This window comes from Salvelinus fontinalis, chromosome 12 (assembly GCF_029448725.1).
Source record: "Salvelinus fontinalis isolate EN_2023a chromosome 12, ASM2944872v1, whole genome shotgun sequence".
NCBI classification, from domain to species: domain Eukaryota; kingdom Metazoa; phylum Chordata; class Actinopteri; order Salmoniformes; family Salmonidae; genus Salvelinus; species Salvelinus fontinalis.
This window is the reverse complement of record NC_074676.1, coordinates 4,220,729-4,242,214: the sequence shown is the minus strand read 5'-3', so window position 1 is coordinate 4,242,214 and position 21,486 is coordinate 4,220,729. Positions and strand designations below refer to the sequence as shown.

Here is a 21,486-nt window from a genome sequence, read left to right as displayed (position 1 = left end):
CTTCCCACATCTTGGAATCTCCCTCCTACACACTGCTGTGACATGACCATAAACGTTGCACCTGAAACAGTGCAGTGCATTCGCCACAAACGCTCTAACAAGATAACTGATATATCATAACATGACCTTGTTGGCTGAAAACTCAAAAGGACTGACAGTGACTCTTCTGTTTCACCACGCTCACTACCGGGTCTGCGTCGCACTAAACAGTGGGCGTCACAAACACTGTGAATCTTCAACTTCAATTGCTCCCCCTTCACACTTAACGCTACCCCAGAAAGCACTCCTTTCAATGGTGCCCTGTTCCTAAGAGCAAAGCAAGAAACTGATCTTCACCCAAGTTGCGTCGCACGGAGCGCCTGCTCCCTCTGATTTGAAGAAAGTCCACTTCGGGTTAAGTTCCTTGACTCACAGCACCCACCATCTTTTCCACCCAACCTGAAACCATCCATCGGATCAGCAAAAAGCCCTGGTTCCACCCTCTTCAAAGAATCTCACTCCCACTGGACCGAATGTATCTTTATCATAACTATGTCCATCAATGCAACTTGACACCAATCTTCCTCGACATACCCTCTTTAACAGATTCAAACCCATCCTCTGCTTTTTCAACCTCCTCTCTCTTTCCCTCCAATCCTCCTCCCTTAACCAATTACCCGACTTCTTCTGAAAATATTCAACTTTTCCAAGCCAAAATCTATTTTTGGCTTCCTCGAGAGACATGCTAAGCCCTGTCTTGCAGACGGGTCACTAGGAGTAGGGGTGTTAACCCCATGTCCTGGCTAAATTCCCAATCTGGCCCTCATACCATCATGGCCACCTAAACATCCCCAGATTACAATTGGCTCATTCATCCCTGCTCATTCATCCCCCTTCCTCTCCCATGTAACTATTCGCCAGGTTGTTGCTGTAAATGAGTGTTCTCAGTCAAATTACCTGGTAAAATAAGGGTTAAATAAAATTATAAATAAAGCACCCCCTCTAATTCAAACACACTACCAGGCCCATTCCCAGAAGAGCCGGGATTTTGTTTACCAACCACCCAATTTGAAATTTGCCCGTCATAAGTATCCAGACTGAAAGTATAATTAACTACATTTCACACAATGCATTGTTGATAGCCTCCCACGCAGCCTCAGTGCGTACTGAGCGCTTGCCCCATTCCCTCCTCCCTATTTTAACGCTAGTTAAGATGGTGGTTAGAGCGTAAAGTGTCTCTACAGATAAGAAAGAAAAGGGCAAAACATCTATCAAGCCTTTTGAATTATAGCGAAATAATAAACCTAACATAATCTAAAGTGTCTATCTATACAAATCTGGACAGTTCAGAGACATTAGCAATCCCCGCCCAATTTGGTGTGACTGTCCATTTGGAGTGGAATCCCTGTAATACGGACAGGGTAAGTGACTAGCAAGCTAGCCCAAACTATTATTGCAACTGTCTGCTACTGATTTCGTGGCAAAATAGCATTAGCTCCATGGTCGCATAAACGAATTGATACATTTTCTGTGTCAATGCCATCCTTTGCATCGTTGTCTATTTGTGGATTTAATGAACTGTCAATGGTTTACTGTGTCGGCGTCTGTTAGCCAGTAAACTAACGTTAGTAGGCCGCAGCCGCTAGCTAGCCAAGTTAGCTAACTGCGAATGCCAGCCTAGATTCTGAAGTTAGCTTGTAGGCTAATGTTAGCCTATTAGCACTTTCGTTGGTTAGCAAGCTGTCACTTTGTATTCACAAGACTCCAGGTCTTGTGAACTTTGGTTAACTATTTATTCAACCCAACATTAAGTGCTTGTCCTTTTACTCGTCGACTTGAGTCTTTTATTTTATATTAGCACCTGAACGGCTTTGACTAGCTAATACATAATGTCATGTCGTGAACTAACATTAGAGACTCATTGCAAACCATTAGCAACATGCTAACGTTAGTTAGCTATCAAGCTGGTTGGCATAACTAGTAACTATCAGTCAGCTGACGTTTGCTGCTTGCTTGTACAGCTGCATCAGAGAGAGGATAGGGGCGCGAAGCCCTTCGTATTTAGGCTGTAGTTTAGCAACGGATTTTGAATTGCAATTCAACCAACTAGTGTTACCCTTGTAGCTAACGTTAGCTGGCATGTAGTTAGCTATTTTGACGATAGATCTAGCCTTGCAATCAATAACTAGCTCTGTTTCAGTAACATCCCATTTGCAATTTACATCCCAGACAAGCGCAACCTCAACAAACCCCAAGATTCGATAGGCCTGTTTATTTGATTAGCCTGTGATGTAATACAGTTGACAGCTACACGATAGAACGCCCTCCTACTGTCAAAACACCACCTCATTTGTTTGTGACTTCCACAAGCCACTACTTTGTAACAACTGCTAACACAGGCAGCAGATATTGATGAGCCTCATACCATTTAGCTTAGGCTACATGATAATAGGACATCCCGCTTTACCAGTACTACTAACTAAGTGAACAGGTCCGGTTTAGGCCTACATTTTGCATTGACGGCAGTGTGTACTTTTCATGTTCTCCATTATTCACAATTTATATACTTCAGGAATACTCCAAATAGAGTTTCTGAGTAGCAATTGTGTCCATGTCAACTTTCTATCCTCTCATCCCTTACTACGCTCCTCCCTCTCAGCCCTTGACCAGCCGTGACATCTGCTCCCCCTCGCCGTGCCATAGGATGTCCCACAGCCCCGAGATAAAGGACGACTCCATGGAGTGCCCTCTGTGCATGGAGCCGCTGGAGATTGACGACGTGAACTTCTTTCCCTGCACCTGCGGCTACCAGATCTGCCGCTTCTGTTGGCACCGCATCCGCACAGATGAGAACGGCCTCTGCCCTGCCTGCAGAAAGGTACATAACCTATCTTACCCCTAACCCTGGCCCTTACCTTACCCTTCCGCTGGCACTGCCTCCACACAGACAAGAACAGCCTCTGCCCATCCTGCAGAAAAGTGAGGCTGGTGGTGCTGTCAATAAACATAGGTGTTATGCAAATGTGAAATACAATCTAGTAGAATATTATTCTGTTCTGCTCCCAATTCTCCTCATAAGGATATACAGTGCATTTGGAAAGTATTAGACCCCTTGACTTTTTCCACATTTTGTTACGTTACAGCCTTATTCTAAAATTGATCAAATATGTTTTTCCCCTCATCAATCTACACACAAAATACCCCATTGTGAAAAAGCAACGCTCTTTTTTAAAAATGGTTTACAAATGTATTAAAAATGAACAACGGATACCTTATTTACATAAGTATTCAGACTAGAGGTTGGCCAATTAATTAGGGCCGATTTCAAGTTTTCCTAACAATCGGTAATCTGCATTTTTGGGCACCGACCATATTGCACTCCACGAGGAGACTGCGTGGCAGGCTGACTACCTGTTATGCCGAGTGCAGCAAGGAGCCAAGGTAAGGTGCGAGCTAGCATTAAAAGTATCTTATAAAAAACAATCAAGCTGAACTTAATCACTAGTTAACTACACATGGTTGATGATATTACTAGTTTATCTAGCTTGTCCTGCGTTGCATATAATCGATGCGGTGCCTGTTAATTTATCATTGAATCATAGCCTACTTCGCCAAACAGTTATTTAACAAGCGCATTTGCAAAAAAAGCACTGTCGTTGCACCAATGTGTACCTAACCATACCACCAACTGAGCCCCGTGTGGCTCAGTTGGTAGAGCATGGCGCTTGCAACGCCAGGGTTGTGGGTTCGATCCCCACGGGGGGCCAGTACAAAAAAAGTATGAATGTATGTACTTGTAAGTCGCTCTGGATAAGAGCGTCTGCTAAATGACTCAAATGTAATGTAAATGTAACCATAAACATCAACACCTTTCTTAAAATCGAAACACAAGTATATATTTTTAAACCTGCATATTTAGTTAATATTGCCTGCTAACATGACTTTCTTTTAACTATGGAAATTGTGTCGCTTCTCTTGCGTTCTGTGCAACAGTTTCAGGCTATATGCAGCAGTTTGGGCCGCCTGGCTCGTTGCGAACTGTGTGAAGACCAACTTCGCCAAACCGGGGATGACTTAACAAAAGCGCATTTGCGAAAAAAGCACAATCGTTGCACGAATGTACCTAACCATAAACATCAATGCCTTTCTTAAAAGCAATACACATAGGTATATTTTATTAAACCTGCATATTTAGTTAAAAGAAATCCAGGTTTGCAGGCAATATTAAACCAGGGAAATTGTGTCACTTCTCTTGCGTTAATTGCATGCAGAGTCAGGGTATATGCAACAGTTTGGGCCGCCTGGCTCGTTCCGAACTAATTTGCCAAAATTTTAAGTAATTATGACATAACATTGAAGGTTGTGCAATGTAACAGGAATATTTAGACTTATGCATGCCACCCGTTAGATAAAATACGGAACAGTTCCGTTTTTCACTGAAAGAATAACCATTTTGTTTTCGAAATGATAGTTTCCGGATTTGACCATATTAATGACATAAGGCTCATATTTCTGTGTGTTATTATGTTATAATTAAGTCTTATTTGATAGAGCAGTCTGACTGGCTCGTAAGTATTTATTCAAACAGCACTTTCGTGTGTTTGCCAGCAGCTCTTCCCTGTGCTTCAAGGATTGAGCTGTTTATGTCTTCAAGCCTATCAACTACCGAGATTAGGCTGGTTTAACCGATGTGAAATGGCTAGCTAGTTAGCGGGCTGCGCTCTAATAGCGTTTCAATCGGTGACATAACTCGCTCTGAGACCTTGAAGTAGTTGTTCCCCTTGCTCTGCAAGGGCCGTGGCTTTTGTGGAGCGATCGGTAACAATGCTTCGAGGGTGGCTGTTGTCGATGTGTTCCTGGTTCGAGGAGAGGGACGGAAGCTATACTGTTACACTGACAATACTAAAGTGCCTATAAGAGCATCCAATAGTCAAAGGTATATGAAATAAAAATGGTATAGAGAGAAATAGTCCAATAATAACTACAACCTAAGACTTCTTACCTGGGAATATTGAAGACTCATGTTAAAAGAAACCACCAGCTTTCATATGTTCTCATGTTCTGAGCAAGGAACTTTACGTTAGCTTTTTTACATAGCACATATTAAACTTTTACGTTCTTCTCCAACACTTTGTTTTTGCATTATTTAAACCAAATTGAACATGTTTCATTATTTATTTGAGGCTAAATTGATTTTATTGATGTATTATACACTGCTCAAAAAAATAAAGGGAACACTAAAATAACACATCCTAGATCTGAATGAAATATTCTTAAATACTTTTTTCTTTACATAGTTGAATGTGCTGACAACAAAATCACACAAATTATCAATGGAAATCAAATTTATCAACCCATGGAGGTCTGGATTTGGAGTCGCACTCAAAATTAAAGTGGAAAACCACACTACAGGCTGATCCAACTTTGTTGTAATGTCCTTAAAACAAGTCAAAATGAGGCTCAGTAGTGTGTGTGGCCTCCACGTGCCTGTATGACCTCCCTACAACGCCTGGGCATGCTCCTGATGAGGTGGCGGATGGTCTCCTGAGGGATCTCCTCCCAGACCTGGACTAAAGTATCCGCCAACTCCTGGACAGTCTGTGGTGCAACGTGGCGTTGGTGGATGGAGCGAGACATGATGTCCCAGATGTGCTCAATTGGATTCAGGTCTGGGGAACGGGCGGGCCAGTCCATAGCATCAATGCCTTCCTCTTGCAGGAACTGCTGACACACACCAGCCACATGAGGTCTAGCATTGTCTTGCATTAGGAGGAACCCAGGGCCAACCGCACCAGCATATGGTCTCACAAGGGGTCTGAGGATCTCATCTCGGTACCTAATGGCAGTCAGGCTACCTCTGGCGAGCACATGGAGGGTTGTGCGGCCCCCCAAAGAAATGACACCCCACACCATGACTGACCCACCGCCAAACCGGTCATGCTGGAGGATGTTGCAGGCAGCAGAACGTTCTCCACGGCGTCTTCAGACTCTGTCACGTCTGTCACGTGCTCAGTGTGAACCTGCTTTCATCTGTGAAGAGCACAGGGCGCCAGTGGCGAATTTGCCAATCTTGGTGTTCTCTGGCAAATGCCAAACGTCCTGCACGGTGTTGGGCTGTAAGCCCAACCCCCACCTGTGGACGTCGGGCCCTCATACCACCCTCATGGAGTCTGTTTCTGACCGTTTGAGCAGACACATGCACATTTGTGGCCTGCTGGAGGTCATTTTGCAGGGCTCTGGCAGTGCTCCTCCTTGCACAAAGGCGGAGGTAGCGGTCCTGCTGCTGGGTTGTTGCCCTCCTACGGCCTCCTCCACGTCTCCTGATGGACTGCCCTGTCTCCTGGTAGCGCCTCCATGCTCTGGACACTACACTGACAGACACAACAAACCTTTTTGCCACAGCTCGCATTGATGTGCCATCCTGGATGAGCTGCACTACCTGAGCCACTTGTGTGGGTTGTAGACTCCGTCTCATGCTACCACTAGAGTGAAAGCACCACCAGCATTCAAAAGTGACCAAAACATCAGCCAGGAAGCATAGGAACTGAGAAGTGGTCTGTGGTCACCACCTGTAGAACCACTCCTTTATTGCTAATTGCCTATATTTTCCACCTTTTGTCTATTCCATTTGCACAACAGCATGTGAAATTTATTGTCAATCAGTGTTGCTTCCTAAGTGGACAGTTTGATTTCACAGAAGTGTGATTGACTTGGAGTTACATTATGTTGTTTAAGTTTTCCCTTACTTTTTTGAGCAGTGTATTAAGTTAAAATAAGTGTTCATTCAGTATTGTTGTAATTGTCATTATTACAAATAGATAAATAAATCGTCCGATTAATCGGTGTCGGCTTTATTTTTGGTCCTCCAATAATCTGTATCGGCGTTGAGAAATCATAATTGGTCGACCTCTAATTCAGACCCTTTGCTATGAGACTCAAAATTGAGCTCAGGTGCATCCTGTTTCCATTGGTCATCCTTGAGATGTTTCTACAACTTGATTGGAGTCCATCTATGGTAAATTCAATTGATTGGGTATGATTTGGAATGGCACACACCTGTCTATGTAAGGTCCCACAGTTGATAGTGCATGTCAGAGAAAAAAACCAAGACATGAAGTCAAAGGTATTGTCCTAGACCGCCACCAATCAGGCCTTTACGGTAGAGTGGCCAGGCGGAAGCCACTCCTCCATAAATGGCACATGACATCTCGCTTGGAGTTTGACAAAAGGCACCTAAAGGACTCTCAGACCATGAGAAACAAGATTTTCTGGTCTGATGAAACCAAGATGGAACTATTTGACCTGAATGCCAAGTGTCACGTCTGGAGGAATGCTGGCACCATCCCTATGGTGAAGCAGGGTGGTGGCAGCATCATATGGTGTGGATGTTTTTCCGTGGCAGGGGCTGGGAAACAAGTCAGGATCGAGGGAAAGATGAACAGAGCAAAGTATACAGAGATCCTTGATGAAAACCTGCTCCAGAGTGTTCAGGACCACAGAATGGGGAGACGGTTCAACTTCCAACAGGACAACGACCCTAAGCACACAGCCAAGACAACGCAGGAGTGGCTTCAGCACAAGTCTCTGAATGTCCTTGAGTGGCTCAGCCAGAGCTCGGACTTGAACCTGATTTAACATCTCTGGAGAGACCTGAAAATGGCTGTGTCGCGACTCTCCCCATCCACCCTGACAGAGCTTGAGAGGATCTGCAGAGAAGAATGTGAGAAACTCCCAAAATACAGGTGTGACAAGCTTGTAGTGTCATACCCAAGGAGACTCTTGGCTGTAATCGCTGCAAAATGTGCTTCAAGAAAGTACTGAGTGAAGGGTCTGAATACTACTTACTTATTTAATACATTTGTAAAAATTTCAAAACATGTTTTTGCTTTGTCATTATGGGGTGTTGTGTGTAGATTGATGGGGTGGGGGGCAATTGAATACATTTTAGAATAAGGCTGTAACAACAATGTGGGAAAAAATTAAATGGGTCAGAATACTTTATGAATACACTGTACCTACGGACAGGTGAGCTTACCTGTCTATCTCTGCCCCCTTACTATCCAGCCGTACCCGGAGGACCCTGCGGTGTACAAGCCTCTGTCACAGGAGGAGATTCAGAGGATAAAGAACGAGAAGAAGCAGAAGCAGAACGAGAAGAAACAGAAGGTGACAGAGAATCGGAAACACCTGGCCAGCGTCAGGGTGGTGCAGAGAAACCTGGTGTTTGTTGTTGGGCTCTCTCAAAGGCTCGCAGACCCAGAGGTGAGACAGGACACGTACACACACACACACACACACACACACAGGGTCAGGGTGGTGCAGAGAAACCTGGTGTTTGATTCTACAATATAAGCCTACTACATAAATATAGACACGTGTGTGTGTGTGTGAGTGAATCGGGGGTTGAATCGTTTTTTTTTTACCCTCTCTTCTATAAAATGACTAACCGGTTTCTAGTTTTTCTTTTATGCAAATCTTGAGGCCCCCTCACGCCCAAAGGAAACGCTGGCATACCGAAAATGAAGATATTTAGTGAATTTCCTACCTAAAATGTCAAGACTGCTGCCACTTACATAGGCATACATTTCATGTCTATGCTATGGGCTGACTGTGGCTATCCCACGGCTGGATATGAGAAACACGGCTCTTTGCCTAGGGGTAAATATGTGGTCCTCTGTAAGCTCATTTGGTAGAGCATGGCACTTGTAACGCCAGGATAGTGGTTTAGATTCCCGGGACCACCTGTACGTGAAGTGAATGCATGGCATGACTTTAAGTCTCTTTGGATAAAAGCATCTCAAATGGCATGTATTATTATTATTATATTTTTTTAAATAGTTGGTAAGGTGGCAAAATTCCAAGAACATTTTCCAAAATTCTCAGGTTTTCCAGAAATTGGGAAGCCTCCAACTAGGATTTCTGGGGAACTTGTGTGTTATTTTCCCACATCCGTTTTAAGCTAAATGCCATAGGTTTCTTGTTCTATATGAAGTACATTCCATGTGATCTACTATCCCATTCCCTTTACAGTTAACCCATGCATGCTTGTTTGCCTGGGCAATGTGTTTTGCTGCTTAAATGAGCTGTTGCACATAGCGTACATTGTTTTATCGTAGATTACTTGACGTCCACAGATGTGGGTGAGGATCAAAATAATTTAGAACATTGTTCTAACACACACACATGCTAAATCTAAGTCCCCAGCTGTGCTTCAGCCATAACCTAGTTAGTGTGAGCGATATAGCATTTCATCTCACTATTCTCTTACTTGATCATATTTCTGGTCTACTGACCAAGGTATATTTGTCTTCCCTCCCAACTGTATTTATACAATTCTGTTTGTGAACAATTTCCCATAATGCCAGAGCATAGCACAATCATCCCTCTATTTGTCTGTTTCTCCACAGGTTCTAAAGAGGCCAGAGTATTTTGGGAAGTTTGGGAAAATACACAAGGTGGTCATCAACAACAGCACATCATATGCAGGTTCACAGGTAAGAGCGGGTTCCATGTGGCTCAGTTGGTAGAAGGCACGGACGGTCGTGGGTTCAATTCCCGCAATGATGCCATACAAAAAAGATTTACACTGACTGTACTGTAAATCACTTTGGATAAAAGCGCCTGCTAAGTGGCACATCATAAGATGTGGGATTATTGAAACGTTGGTACTCTTTCGGTACCAGAACATGAAAAACGGTTCGGCGTTAGAATTTGTTACTTCTGATATTTCTGTCAAACGTCTCACGTCGTCTACTGATTGGGAGAGGGGAGCTAACACGATGCCCGGGCTGCAACATTCTAGCTCCCCACTCATGTTGCACAGAATTTAACACATTTGAATAATGTAACACGGCATGTAGAAATGTTGCAACTGCAAATAACTGTTCACAAAACATGGTCCATTACAGGCTAGAACACAATACAATACACAAAGATACCGGTAGCTTCCAACTTTGTAGTCTAGCTTTCCTTGCTAGCTTACAGCTGAAGTTAACATCAGTTCACTGCCCTAGTACTTTGTTTGCGATATTATACAAACATAATGCGAAAAAAATATGCTGATTTTTCAAAGCTAATTCTCACCTAAAACCATAGTCGTTGCCAAAAACTCCTCGTTTCCTCGGCGTCACATTTCTCCAGTCTCTCTCACTGTGCGTGAATGACGTCATTAGGTGTTAGTACGATCTTTTATAGAAGAGGTTGATTCTTCTATGCAAATGTTGATCAGTACAATAAAATCATTCCCAAATGGAAGGGAATCGTTAACCCCACGATATCATCCAAAACACGTGCAACGATTCAATGCAACACACGCACACTCCTATTGAATATGTATTCACCTGTATTGTGAATAGGCCTAGGCATTGGCCTATTTTTTTTATTTGCCCAGTTTATCAATCGAGATTTACCATTCAAAATCAATTATTAGCATTATGTTATGTAGTTTGTTTTCACCAAAGTCAAATGGATTGTGTAATTGATTCGAAACTGCACACATGGCTGTCTCTGAAAAATCCACCACATTTCTAATGATATTGAACTCGAAACATCTGTCTGGTTCAAATGCCGTCCTGTGACTTTGGCTAATATACTTGGGATTGAATTCAACAGCAGGTGATTTTCCTCTCAAATGTAAATATGGAGAAGGGGACATGAACTACCTATTTTTTAACATTTTCACTGTTTTCTGATCCACAGGGTCCCAGTGCCAGTGCCTACGTCACTTACATCCGCTCTGAAGACGCCCTCAGAGCAATACAATGTGTGAACAATGTGGTGGTGGACGGTAGAACACTCAAGGTGTGAGACTTAACACACAGGAACAGACATTCAGGGCCACTTTCCCCAGACACGGATTAAACCAAATCCTGGATATAAAAAAAAATCTCAATTGGAGAAATTCCATTGAAGGCGCATTTTAGTCCAGGACTAGGCGAAATCTGTGTCTGGGGAAACTGGTCCTAGAAGTATTTGTTGACTTTTTGTAAGGAATACTATATGACTTCTGACTTCGATAAGAGTATTATGCAATAGATTAGAGGGAACCTCAGCTGAAGAGAACATTCAACAGAATGTCATCACAAGTACATTTTCACTGAGCTTTCTGTGTTTTTTTTTGTATTGCAGGCTTCTTTAGGCACAACAAAATACTGCAGTTACTTCCTGAAAAGCATGCAGTGTCCCAAACCAGACTGTATGTATCTACATGAGCTGGGGGACGAGGCGGCTAGCTTTACGAAAGAGGAGATGCAGGTGAACAAACATGTATTCTTCCTGTCTGTGTGTTTTGTTGGTGGGCGTATAGAGATGGTAGATAACTTGACGTCATGTGATTGTACTTGCCTGGGTGTCAGTAGGCCAGGGCATATGTGTCCTATGATGGTGACCAATCCAGTTTCCTCTCTTGGATCAATACAGTTAATTCATTCAGATGTAAGGGGATAGGCTTGGCTGTTTTTTTTATATATTCTTCCCTTTAGAGATTTTTTTTGCGTCTGCCACAATTTTGTATCGTATTCTTACTTCAAATTACTTCAGACCTCCGCATGAGTGTTTCTTGAATCTAACCCGGGTCCCAGATCTGTTGTGTAGCCAACTCCTATAGTCGCTGCCATACAGTTGAATTGAGTTGGGTGCACAGTGGGAGCATTGTGTTAATGTTCACTGCTACAATGACTTAATGTAATGTTTGTGTCCTTAGGCTGGGAAACACCAAGAATACGAGCAGAAACTACTCCAGGACCTCTACAAAATGAACCCCAGCTTTCTACAAACACCAACGTGTTCAGGGGAAAAGTCCAAAAGCAAATCTTCAAATTCTACACAAAGGTATTTTGGTTCTCCCCTTCTATCTTTTTCTTCCACACAGCATCCCTTGATTTGATGACATTGACCTTATTTGTCCGGTAAATTAGGTTTCTGATTTAATTGGCGGTTGTTGTGTAGACCAGGGTTTCCCGACCTCTGTCCGTCCCTCCGTCCCGTCCCCGTCCCCCCTGCACATTTTGGTTTTTGACCTACCACACTACACAGCTGATTCAATAAAACGACTCATCAAGCGTTGATGATCTGAATCGGCTGTGAAGTGCTAGGGCAAATAACAAAACATACACCGGGGGTGGGGGGGCAGGACCAAGGAAACCCTGGTCTACACCATGTATTTGCATATTTCTTTCTTGCAGCTTGTGTTGTGTGCTTTTATTGTGAGACCTTGGGTGAGTAAGATCCATTGACGCATGTGATGAATACATTGTTTGAATGGCAAATAAACTTGATATGTGAAACTTCTCGCCGCAAACCCAAAGAGCAAATATTTGCGCTGAAGGCTGTGGCACCTACAGCTAGAACACCATAGGCCACAGTTCTCTCTCCAAGTCTTCCACACGACATCTCTCTCTTCCATGCTGACCTCTTGTTTTTGTCAATTTCTCAACACAGACCCAGCAACGGCAAGGACGGGTGGCCAACACTATCGGGGTATGGTGGCAAACTGGCCAATGGGCTGTCAGAGGACAGGAAATCTCCTCCGTTGCTAGACTGCTGTCTGGACCCAGAGGTCATGACCTCAGACGGGTTAGGACTTGGCCTGGGGCTGGACACTGGGATGGGGTCTGGCCAGGGGGCTGCCCTGTCCCCCTTCTCTTCTAATTGTGACAGCAACGGGTAATCTATAGTAATATAGTAGTACATTAGTGGGAAATCCGGATACCTAGTCAGTTGTACACCTGAAATGTCTTCCGCATTTAACCCAACCCCTCTGAATCAGAGAGGTGCGGAGGGTTGCCTTAATCGACGTCCATGTCTTCAGTGGGTTAACTGCCTTGCTCAGGGGCAGAACTACAGATTTGTACCTTGTCAGCTCGGGGATTGGATCTAGCAACCTTTCGGTTACTGACCCATCGCTCCTACCCTCCAGGCTATTAGTCTTATATTAGTGAGGCTGGGCTTGGGGCTGGACACAGGGATGGGCTCTGTCCCCCTTCTACTCCAATTGTGACAGTGATCCCGTTATTACCGTGACAGACATACAGGCCGGCTTGGAGTCGAGCTGAACAAAGCTGTACCGAGAAGACAAGGTTACACATTCACTATAGTTGCTGAAAAGGGCAATGTGAACAATGGAGTGAACTGAAAAGGGTATAACTCACGGGCCAAACTGGCCACCTTTTTTGGTCCCTTTTGTTAGGCCATGAACCACACAGCTGCGTAGTCTGATGCTGGTCTGTTTCTCTTTCCCTCTAGTCCCAGCGACAAACCTCCGGAATCAATAGGTATGGTGAATGGAGAGACTTTACAACAGGTAAGAAGACTTTTGCTACCTTTTTTTTTTAGGTATTTTAACATGTCGAAGTAAAGTATGTTTTAAACATTTGAATGTCTTTTCAAGATTCTTATAAATGTGTAGGTCATTACTTTATTACATGTAGTACATAGGGATGGTATTAGAGAAATGATTGTCATATCTATCCAGACTAGACTGTTTCGTCCCTGAGCCATTTTTAAAGGCCCAGTGCAGTCCAAAATGGGATTATCCTGCTTTATATATATATTTACACACTGAGGTTGGAATAATACAGTGACAATTATGATAATGCTTTTTTAGTGTAAGAGCTGTTTGAAAACACCGGCTGAAATTTCAACATGTTTTGGTGGGATGGAGTTTTGGCCTGCCTGGTGACGTCACCAGGCGGTAAATTAGTTATAGACCAATAAGAGTTCCTATAACTCTGCCAATAACAGCTTGTTTTCCGCTCCTCAATCAGTCCTAGCAAAATTCTTGATTGGGAAATTGCTTTTTGCTAAGAAGCATTTTTTTAAATTTATTTTGGACCATTTTAATTGAAAACAATCACAGTAAGGTTCTTAATTGTTACCAAGAAATTATTTGATATTGACATAAAAAGACGGCTGCATTGGTTAGGCCTTTAAAAGATTTGATTTCATTATGAATTATTATTGTTTACAAATGTTAGACATTAACGGTATCCCCACACTAATTTCGTCCCCTTATTCCTATTTCCCCTTCCAGATGCCTAACCGCGAGTCCCCTTCCCCTCCCCCGGGGCTGACTAAGCCCACCAGCAGTTTGGTGGTTCCCATCACTGTAGCAGACCTCACCGCTCGCTCGCCCTTCGAGGGGGCTGCTGCAGAGTCCCAGTCCCTGTTCTCAGACAACAGTAACTTCAGACACCCCAACCCCATCCCGTCCGGCCTGCCCCCCTTCACCAGCTCGCCTAGAGGGGGATCCGACTGGCCCATGACCCCCGAACCACAGAGCCTCTTCGCATCAGGTGGGTTGTGTGGGGCAGAATCTCGCAGATGCACGAGCTCACACACTCCGTCACGGTTAAGAAACAATGCTTCCATTTAACAATGCAGTTTCTGCTCCACTGTTTGAACCTTGTGCCAATGAAAACAATAGTTACACACTTGTCTCTCCTTGCTGTGGATTCATTTGACTAACGTTTCAGCTAAAGAGCCTTCATCAGGTTTCAAGCCAATAACCACTTGCTAACTCTTCCATCCTGCTCTCTTCAGACACAATACCGGTCTCCTCCTCCACAGACTGGCAGGCAGCCTTCGGCTTCGGCTCCTCTACTAAACAGCAGCAGGACGACGACCTGGGCTTCGACCCCTTTGACGTGACACGGAAGGCCCTGGCTGACCTCATTGAGAAGGAGCTGTCAGTCCAGGACCAGCACAGTCCCCTGGGGTCCCCCAGCCCCTTCGGCCTCCACCACCCCGGGTCCCACCACGGCCTCCACATGCCCCTCTCCAACCCCAACCATTTCCCCAGCAGCATTGGACCTCCACCCCGCCTCTCTCAGCTTCACCACAGGCACATTTCTAGCTCCTTTAGTTTCCCTGGTTCCCAGAGTCAGAGCAGTCATCATGGTGGAAGTCAGGCTGCCCAGGCCGCTGCAGCTCGGCATACCTGGATGGGCATGCCTCCCTCGGCACGCAGCAATAACCACCTCCTCTCACACTTGAACCACTCGGCCAATGCTGGAGGAGGACATAGCAACTTCCTGGACTTGAGCATGCCTCCTCAGCACCACAGTCACAATACAGGGCTGGGAGGGATCCCCATGTCAGGTAGGATACCCTGGGGGTCTGTTTTCTGGGAGTGTTGGGGTCAGTTATGTCCTGTGTCAAATGGAATTGACCCTAACCCTGGTTGAGTCGGGTTTAGCACAATCTGTTCAGTATGAACGTACAAGCATTGAATGTCAAAACATATGTAATCGTTTTTTCCTGTTTTGATCATGTCGTGTTGACCTTGCGAGAAACATATTACATGCAGATGCATTTCTGTGTTTTGGCCTGTGAAGACAAATCTATATTAAACGTCTTTTCTGCCGTTGATATCTTTTTACAGAAGCAAAGCAGCACTCCTTATGTTCTCACTTATCTCTAATGAAATGTCTTTTTTTTCTCTCTCTGCAGAAAACAGCAGTTCTATAGACGGCCTCAATGTGAAAGAATGGCAGGACGGTTTGAGAGCTCTCCTCCCCAACATCAACATCAACTTTGGGGGTCTCCCCAACTCCTCCTCCTCTTCCTCTTCCTCCTCTTCCTCCAGTATGAACCACATGGGGGGTCCTGGGGGGCTAAACGGGCCAGGGGGACTCTCACACAGTCTCAGCTGGGACGGTACGGCCAGCTGGATGGACCCAGCTATCATCACAGGTAGTGAGTAACTTTACATTTGTTCATTATAATAAACGTTTTGTATTTTGCCCTAGCACTACACAGCTAATTCAAATTGTAGATTCTGGTTGGAAGTGAGATCATCTACTCTCTCCATTCACCTCTTTCTCTCCTCAGGCATCCCAGCCTCAGCAGGCAGCAGTTTAGACTGTCTCCAGGAAGACCAGAACCCTCCCCACTGGCTCAAATCCCTCCAGGCCCTGACCGAGATGGACGGCCCTGCACTGCCATCACTCCCCCAGCAGCCCCAGAACCAGCAGCACCAGTCCCTCCACCACAGCCACCACCATGGCCTCCTAGACCAGGCCTCCTCACACCCACACCTCCACCACAGAGCAGGCTCTGGTTGGGCCCCCTACCTGCCCGGCCTGACCCAGCCCACACACACCAACCCCAGCCAATTCCACAGCCCTCCCCCAGGCTTCCAGACAGCCTTCAGACCCCCAGGCCAAAGCGCCACAGAGTTGCTACAGAGCGCCGCCGCCGGGGACCGCCACTAAACTAAAGACAGATTACAGCAGACTACCCCCGACCCATGTCGTAATCCCGATCCCCAATGCAATACAGTACACACACTAATCTGCAGATTATCAGATTATGAAAATGATTAACAAAATAACAAGGCTTTCTTTTTCTTTCTCCCTCCTTTTTTTTTCTATTCTAAAGGCCTATTTGTTTGTTTCGGTTTTCGTGGCACATGACATGAATGACCTGTTAACCCTTTTTGTCTGCTACTGACCGACCCCACTGAGCTCCAGTAGTCAGGCTCGTCTTCAGTAGGATGCACCGTAGTCAAACGTTTTCAAACGGAAAGGAGCGTTTCTTATTGGGCAGATAAGTCCATGTAAGTCCCTCGCGGTTTTCTTTTGTCTGGTGCGTAATGAACACGACCCAGGTGAATTGTTTGGGATCAGACCGGTGCTGACTACTCTGAGCTTCACGTGGAGTCTGTCCGTATGATCTAGACGAGCACAGAGAATAGGAGCAGTGATACATTTTGTGACACCCAAGACGATAACTCCAAATGTACAGGAATCAAGATTAGCTTAACGGGAGTCATTTTTAAGAAGTACATTTATGATTAAATATGAAACCTGTAGGTAAATCGGCGTGTGAAAAAAAGAAGTGAAGTCATGATTACTCTTTGAGAATGAAGCAACAAACTGAATAGTGAATCTGCTCTTAAAGCTTTGCCCCAAGGGCCCTCATCCTCCCCACTGATTGATACAGGAGACTGAATGAAACGGTTAACACTCACTCGATGCAGAGAAGCTTTAAGGCGAACTTTAACTTTAAGGCAAAAATGATACCAAATGCCTTAGTCTGATTAAGAGGAGGTGGGATTGAGAATCTTTAGAGAAAAGCATGGGTAAAAATAACTTCAGGCTTGTTTTAATTGGTTCAGATGACAGAAAATGATGCAGACAGAGATGGTCACAGATGGATATAATGTTAGGATGTGAGAGTGGCTTGGCTGTGCCCTCAAATCTGCTTCGGGTTCCCTGTTAGGCAGGGTCACAATGGTCACGTTCCAGGCTGACAATATTGCAGTCACGCTGCACTCACGCAGCAACCAATGGTCATCGACTTTGCTGACCGGTGTCAGTCTGCTATATCAAATGCGGTTAACTGGTATAACTGATTTAGCTATACCTGATTAACTAGTTAGCTGATACAACACCTTGTGAGATACAGGCATTGTGAGAGCTGTCAGGCAACTGCAATGTAGTCTGCCTGGAATGCTCCCCAATGGCCTGTCTTGTACAGGTCATTAAAACCCACATTCCCTTTGGGGTCAGGGGTCATGGTGCCCCATCCTGTAGTAGAGGCAAGATTCAGTTCGACCTCTGTATCAGAGGATGGAGCACTGCCTAACTGGGGGACTGACCGCCGGGGTCGGAAGAATAATAATTAGTCTCACGACTATTCTCAGATTGGAAGAAGAACAGGCCTAGCTAGTGTCAAGATACCAGACCTCAGCACGTTACATGCTAGTTCTGGGGAAACTAAGAATGGCTGGAGTGGAGGCCAAAAAAATGAAGAACCATATTTAAAGGAAAAGACCCCAAAATGATATTTTGATATCATTTCATTAGTCGATTGTTGAAGTCCCAAAAAATGTTTTGCATGGCAGCAATCACGTTTTTAAGATTAACTTTCAAAATACATAAATACAGCTGTTATGATGCTTTTTTTATTATCATCAGATGAAGCAAAATGCATCATACCGGCTGTTTTTCTGTATTTTGAAAGTTTGGGACTGTATCAGCTTTGGACTGAATGTTTTGGGGTGGGATTTTACTTTAAAGACTGTTGTAGGGAAGATGTAGGCTAATAATGGGACGTCCTAAGATGAAAGGTTTGGTCTGATACGCACAGTGCCACTGTGTGGCAACTACAGTAGCTAAACCCTTATCCTGGAAAGTCACAAGAAGACCCAACAGGTAAATGATGAAAGGCTTCCTACATGTCACGATGTCCTGACGTGCAGCTGTAGAAAAAGAGTGAGAATTTAAATAATGTAATACGATATCGGAGATAGTGTGAAAGGAAGGTGCTAGAAGACGACGACAAACGACGGCTAGCAATTTAATCCAAGGAGCGCTCTGCCTTTCTCTGGGCCTTGAGAATGAGTAACCTCCCTTCACGGCCTTTATTTTGAAGTCTTAACTCCATAATATCTACATCTTTATCTCTCTCTTTCTGACTCGCTCTCTTTCTCTCTCCTGCTATCCCCTATTAAAACAGTATTCACGATAAACATGAACTGATCCAGGATGAAACCAACAATCAGTCATACTACTGTGGTTTTTTTTAACATGATGCTGAGATATAAAACACATTGAGGAGCTTAAAGGAATTGAACTGTCCACTGCCCGTCTGGAAAAACAAACATTAAATAAAATGAAAAACCCAGTGCTCGAGTTGGCTCTTTTTTGTTGTTTCGGAGATTCACCCTATCTCACGTTTTCAATGTTTTTTTTTTCATTCGAGTTCAAGTATTACACAGGCTGTTCTAAACTGTCATAACTTGTAACACTGGCTATATCAACAACTCCCAGGGTCTTGTTAGTTTTCTGGACACAGATTAAGCCTAATCTTGGACTAAAAAATGTATGTCAATGGAGAATTTCCATTAAGGAATCTTTCTAGTCCAGGATTAGACTTGATCTGCACCTGGGAAACCGACTCCCGTTTCTGACGTAACATATGCTTGATCTCCACAGCATGAAGCACAGCGTTTTAAGACCAGTAGAACATGTGAATGACCTTAACAAATGTTGACACCACAAACTAAGTCAATAGATCATTTCTTCGGGCTTTCTCTCCACTAGGGGCCAGTCTGTCTTTACTCAGTGCTCCGGCTCTGCAGTCCAAACACCTGGACGTCCCAAATGACACCCTATTCCCTATTTAGTGCACTACTTTTTTTTTACTAGGGCCCTGGACAAAAGTAGTACACTAAATAGGGAATAGGGTGCCATTTGGGATGATACCTCTGTCTACCCAGACAAGGTTACAGAGAGCTTGGTGGGATGTTGACGCTGAATATTGTCTTCATTGATTCTCCCCTGTAAAACCAATTGTTTCATTCTGTCCCAACTGATAATATTGACATTGTCCTAAATTGATTTATTGACTTTGAGAAAGATGGCAGGAGTATGTAGCTAAGAAGATATCTGCCTTTTTTGTTTGTGTATATATATATATGTGTGTGTGTGTGTGAGGGGGGTTTAGTTTGTGTATTAGGTATTCCATATGCAGCCCTCAACCTCCCCCTGTGCGGTGCAGCCAGACCGCCTATGTTGTATACTGTAGCTACCTGCAGCAGAATAGCAGTGGGCTCTGTAGCTACCTGCAGCAGAATAGTAGTGGGCTCTGTGTCCTCTAGGACCTCTGAGAGATTGAAGGTAACGACGGGGACACTAATTCTGTGACATCACTATTGTCAGTCTTGTACTGTGGTGACAGAATCCCGTTGTGATTTCAACACCTCACCCTGGGAGAACAATGTTAACCTTACTGTTAGTGAATGTCTTCCTATTTACATCTGAAAAAAGGTTACGCTAATGCATCATGACGGTATGAATCCACCCGTCCTTGTCCATGCTGTTACCGCTGGTGTTCCCTGTGTGACTTACACATCCCGTTGCAGCTAGGATGTTCTGTTTATCTTCTTGCCTGTATAGGAGTTGAATGAATGTCTTTCCATTTGACCGAATTAGTTCAATCTAAAGCAAGGTTATTATATTGCATCATGACCGTATGGGAACTCGACCATGTTCATATGTTATCTTTGTTCTTCCCAGTCTGTGACTTACTTGCCGCACCCCATGTTGCCAGAATGATTACCCTCTTCCCTAGAGCGGTAAATGAACGTCCTATTTTAAATACGAGGTTTCATCCTGAGACAAGGTTATGCTATGAATCCAATGTCGTCCATAATGTTACCTCTGGTCTTCCCACTGGGACTTCAACACCCCACCCCCCAGAGTTGAGCTGTTACCTATATTTATCATTTTCACTGAGGCAAAGCGCTCATTGTTCTCTTCTATTTACCCCTGGTCTGCCTGGTCAGTGTGACTGTTACACTCCTAGAAATAAATGTGCTAAGTAGATCCATGTAGAGTTATTTGGTTTGTCCCCATAGGGGATTGCTTTTTGGTAGCTAGGTAGAACACTTTTCTGAGGGTTCTACCTAGAACCTTCTAATTAGGGTTCGTCATAGAACCCTCTAGTCTAAATGGTTCTATCTAGAACCCTCTGTAAATGGTTCCTACAAGAACCCTTTTATCATCTAAAGGATCTTCCTAGAATCCTCTGAGAGGTTCCACCAGCCTTTAATTAGTTACTCAAATTAAACTCTTTATGACAACACATTACATACACTGAGTGTACAAAACTTAAGGAATACCTTCCTAATATTGAGTTGCACCCCCTTTGGCCCTCAGAACAGCCTCAATTCGTTGGGCCATGGACTACAAGGCGTCGAAGGCATTCCACAGGGATGCTGGCCTGTGTTGACTCCAATACTTCCCAAAGTTGTGTCAAGTTGGCTGGATGTCCTTTAGGTGGTGGACTATTCTTGATACATGGGAAATTGTTGAGCGTGAAAAACCCAGCAGTGTTGCAGTTCTTGACACTCAAACCGGTGCGCCTGGTACCTACTACCATACCCCGTTCAAACGGACTTAAATATATATATTTTTTCATCCTCTGAATGGCACACACACACAATCCATGTCCGTCTCCTCCCCTTGATCTACACTGAATTGTGTATGTGAAGTGGATTTAACATGTGACATCAATAAGGATCATAGTTATCAATTAGATATGCTAACTCTTCTTGAAGTGCTCTGTTAAGGGCTCTTAAGTAAGCATTTCACAGTAAAGTCTACACTTGTTGTATTCGGCACGTGACAAATAATGTTTGATTTGATAGTATATGTCATTGAAAAAACATGTTTTGTAGTCTGTGTATATCATAAAGCCTTTTTGAGGGCATAGTCATACCCTAAGAAACACCTGGTTTACAGGTCACATTATGCTGGTGTGCAAAGTGATGCTTAATTCCTATTGCAATCCAGCCAGAGGATTAACAATTTGAATTTTTACTCGCCTTCAACCTGCGTTCAGAATGACTGCCATGGTAGGAAAGGTTTATAATCGAGATTACTGTAGATCTTTCTATCGTGTTATTGTGTTTGTTTCAGGCAGGCCAGTTGAGGACAAGTTCTCATTTACAACTGCGACCTGACCAAGATAAAGCAAAGCAGTGCAACATAAACAACAACA

At 44.1% G+C, this 21,486-nt stretch overlaps 1 protein-coding gene across 2 annotated transcripts; it reads left to right on the top strand.

Moving 5' to 3' along the window:
- The first annotated feature begins 1,138 nt into the window (after window positions 1-1,138).
- Window positions 1,139-18,606, top strand: LOC129866668 (CCR4-NOT transcription complex subunit 4-like). 2 transcript variants are annotated; one of them, XM_055939450.1, is made up of 13 exons: window positions 1,139-1,400; window positions 2,639-2,857; window positions 8,044-8,241; window positions 9,387-9,473; window positions 10,678-10,779; window positions 11,107-11,232; window positions 11,681-11,808; window positions 12,418-12,642; window positions 13,222-13,279; window positions 14,009-14,270; window positions 14,518-15,075; window positions 15,427-15,669; window positions 15,808-18,606. In XM_055939450.1, exons 2-13 carry the CDS (start codon window positions 2,684-2,686, stop codon window positions 16,188-16,190), a joined length of 2,544 nt encoding a protein of 847 aa, XP_055795425.1. In that variant the 5' UTR covers window positions 1,139-1,400; window positions 2,639-2,683; the 3' UTR covers window positions 16,191-18,606. The 2 variants fall into 2 exon arrangements, with proteins under 2 accessions (XP_055795425.1, XP_055795424.1); XM_055939449.1 differs by having other exon boundaries at window positions 15,427-15,672.
- The last annotated feature ends 2,880 nt before the right edge of the window (window positions 18,607-21,486 follow it).

What these genes read in the sequence shown, in the direction of transcription:
- LOC129866668 (XM_055939449.1), top strand. Translation starts at nt 2,684, where the DNA reads ATGTCCCACAGCCCCGAGATAAAGGACGACTCCATGGAGTGCCCTCTG. An exon ending in ATGGAGAGACTTTACAACAG is followed by an intron (nt 13,280 to 14,008) that starts GTAAGAAGACTT and finishes TTCCCCTTCCAG; the next exon opens with ATGCCTAACCGCGAGTCCCC. An exon ending in CCCAGCTATCATCACAGGTA is followed by an intron (nt 15,673 to 15,807) that starts GTGAGTAACTTT and finishes TTCTCTCCTCAG; the next exon opens with GCATCCCAGCCTCAGCAGGC.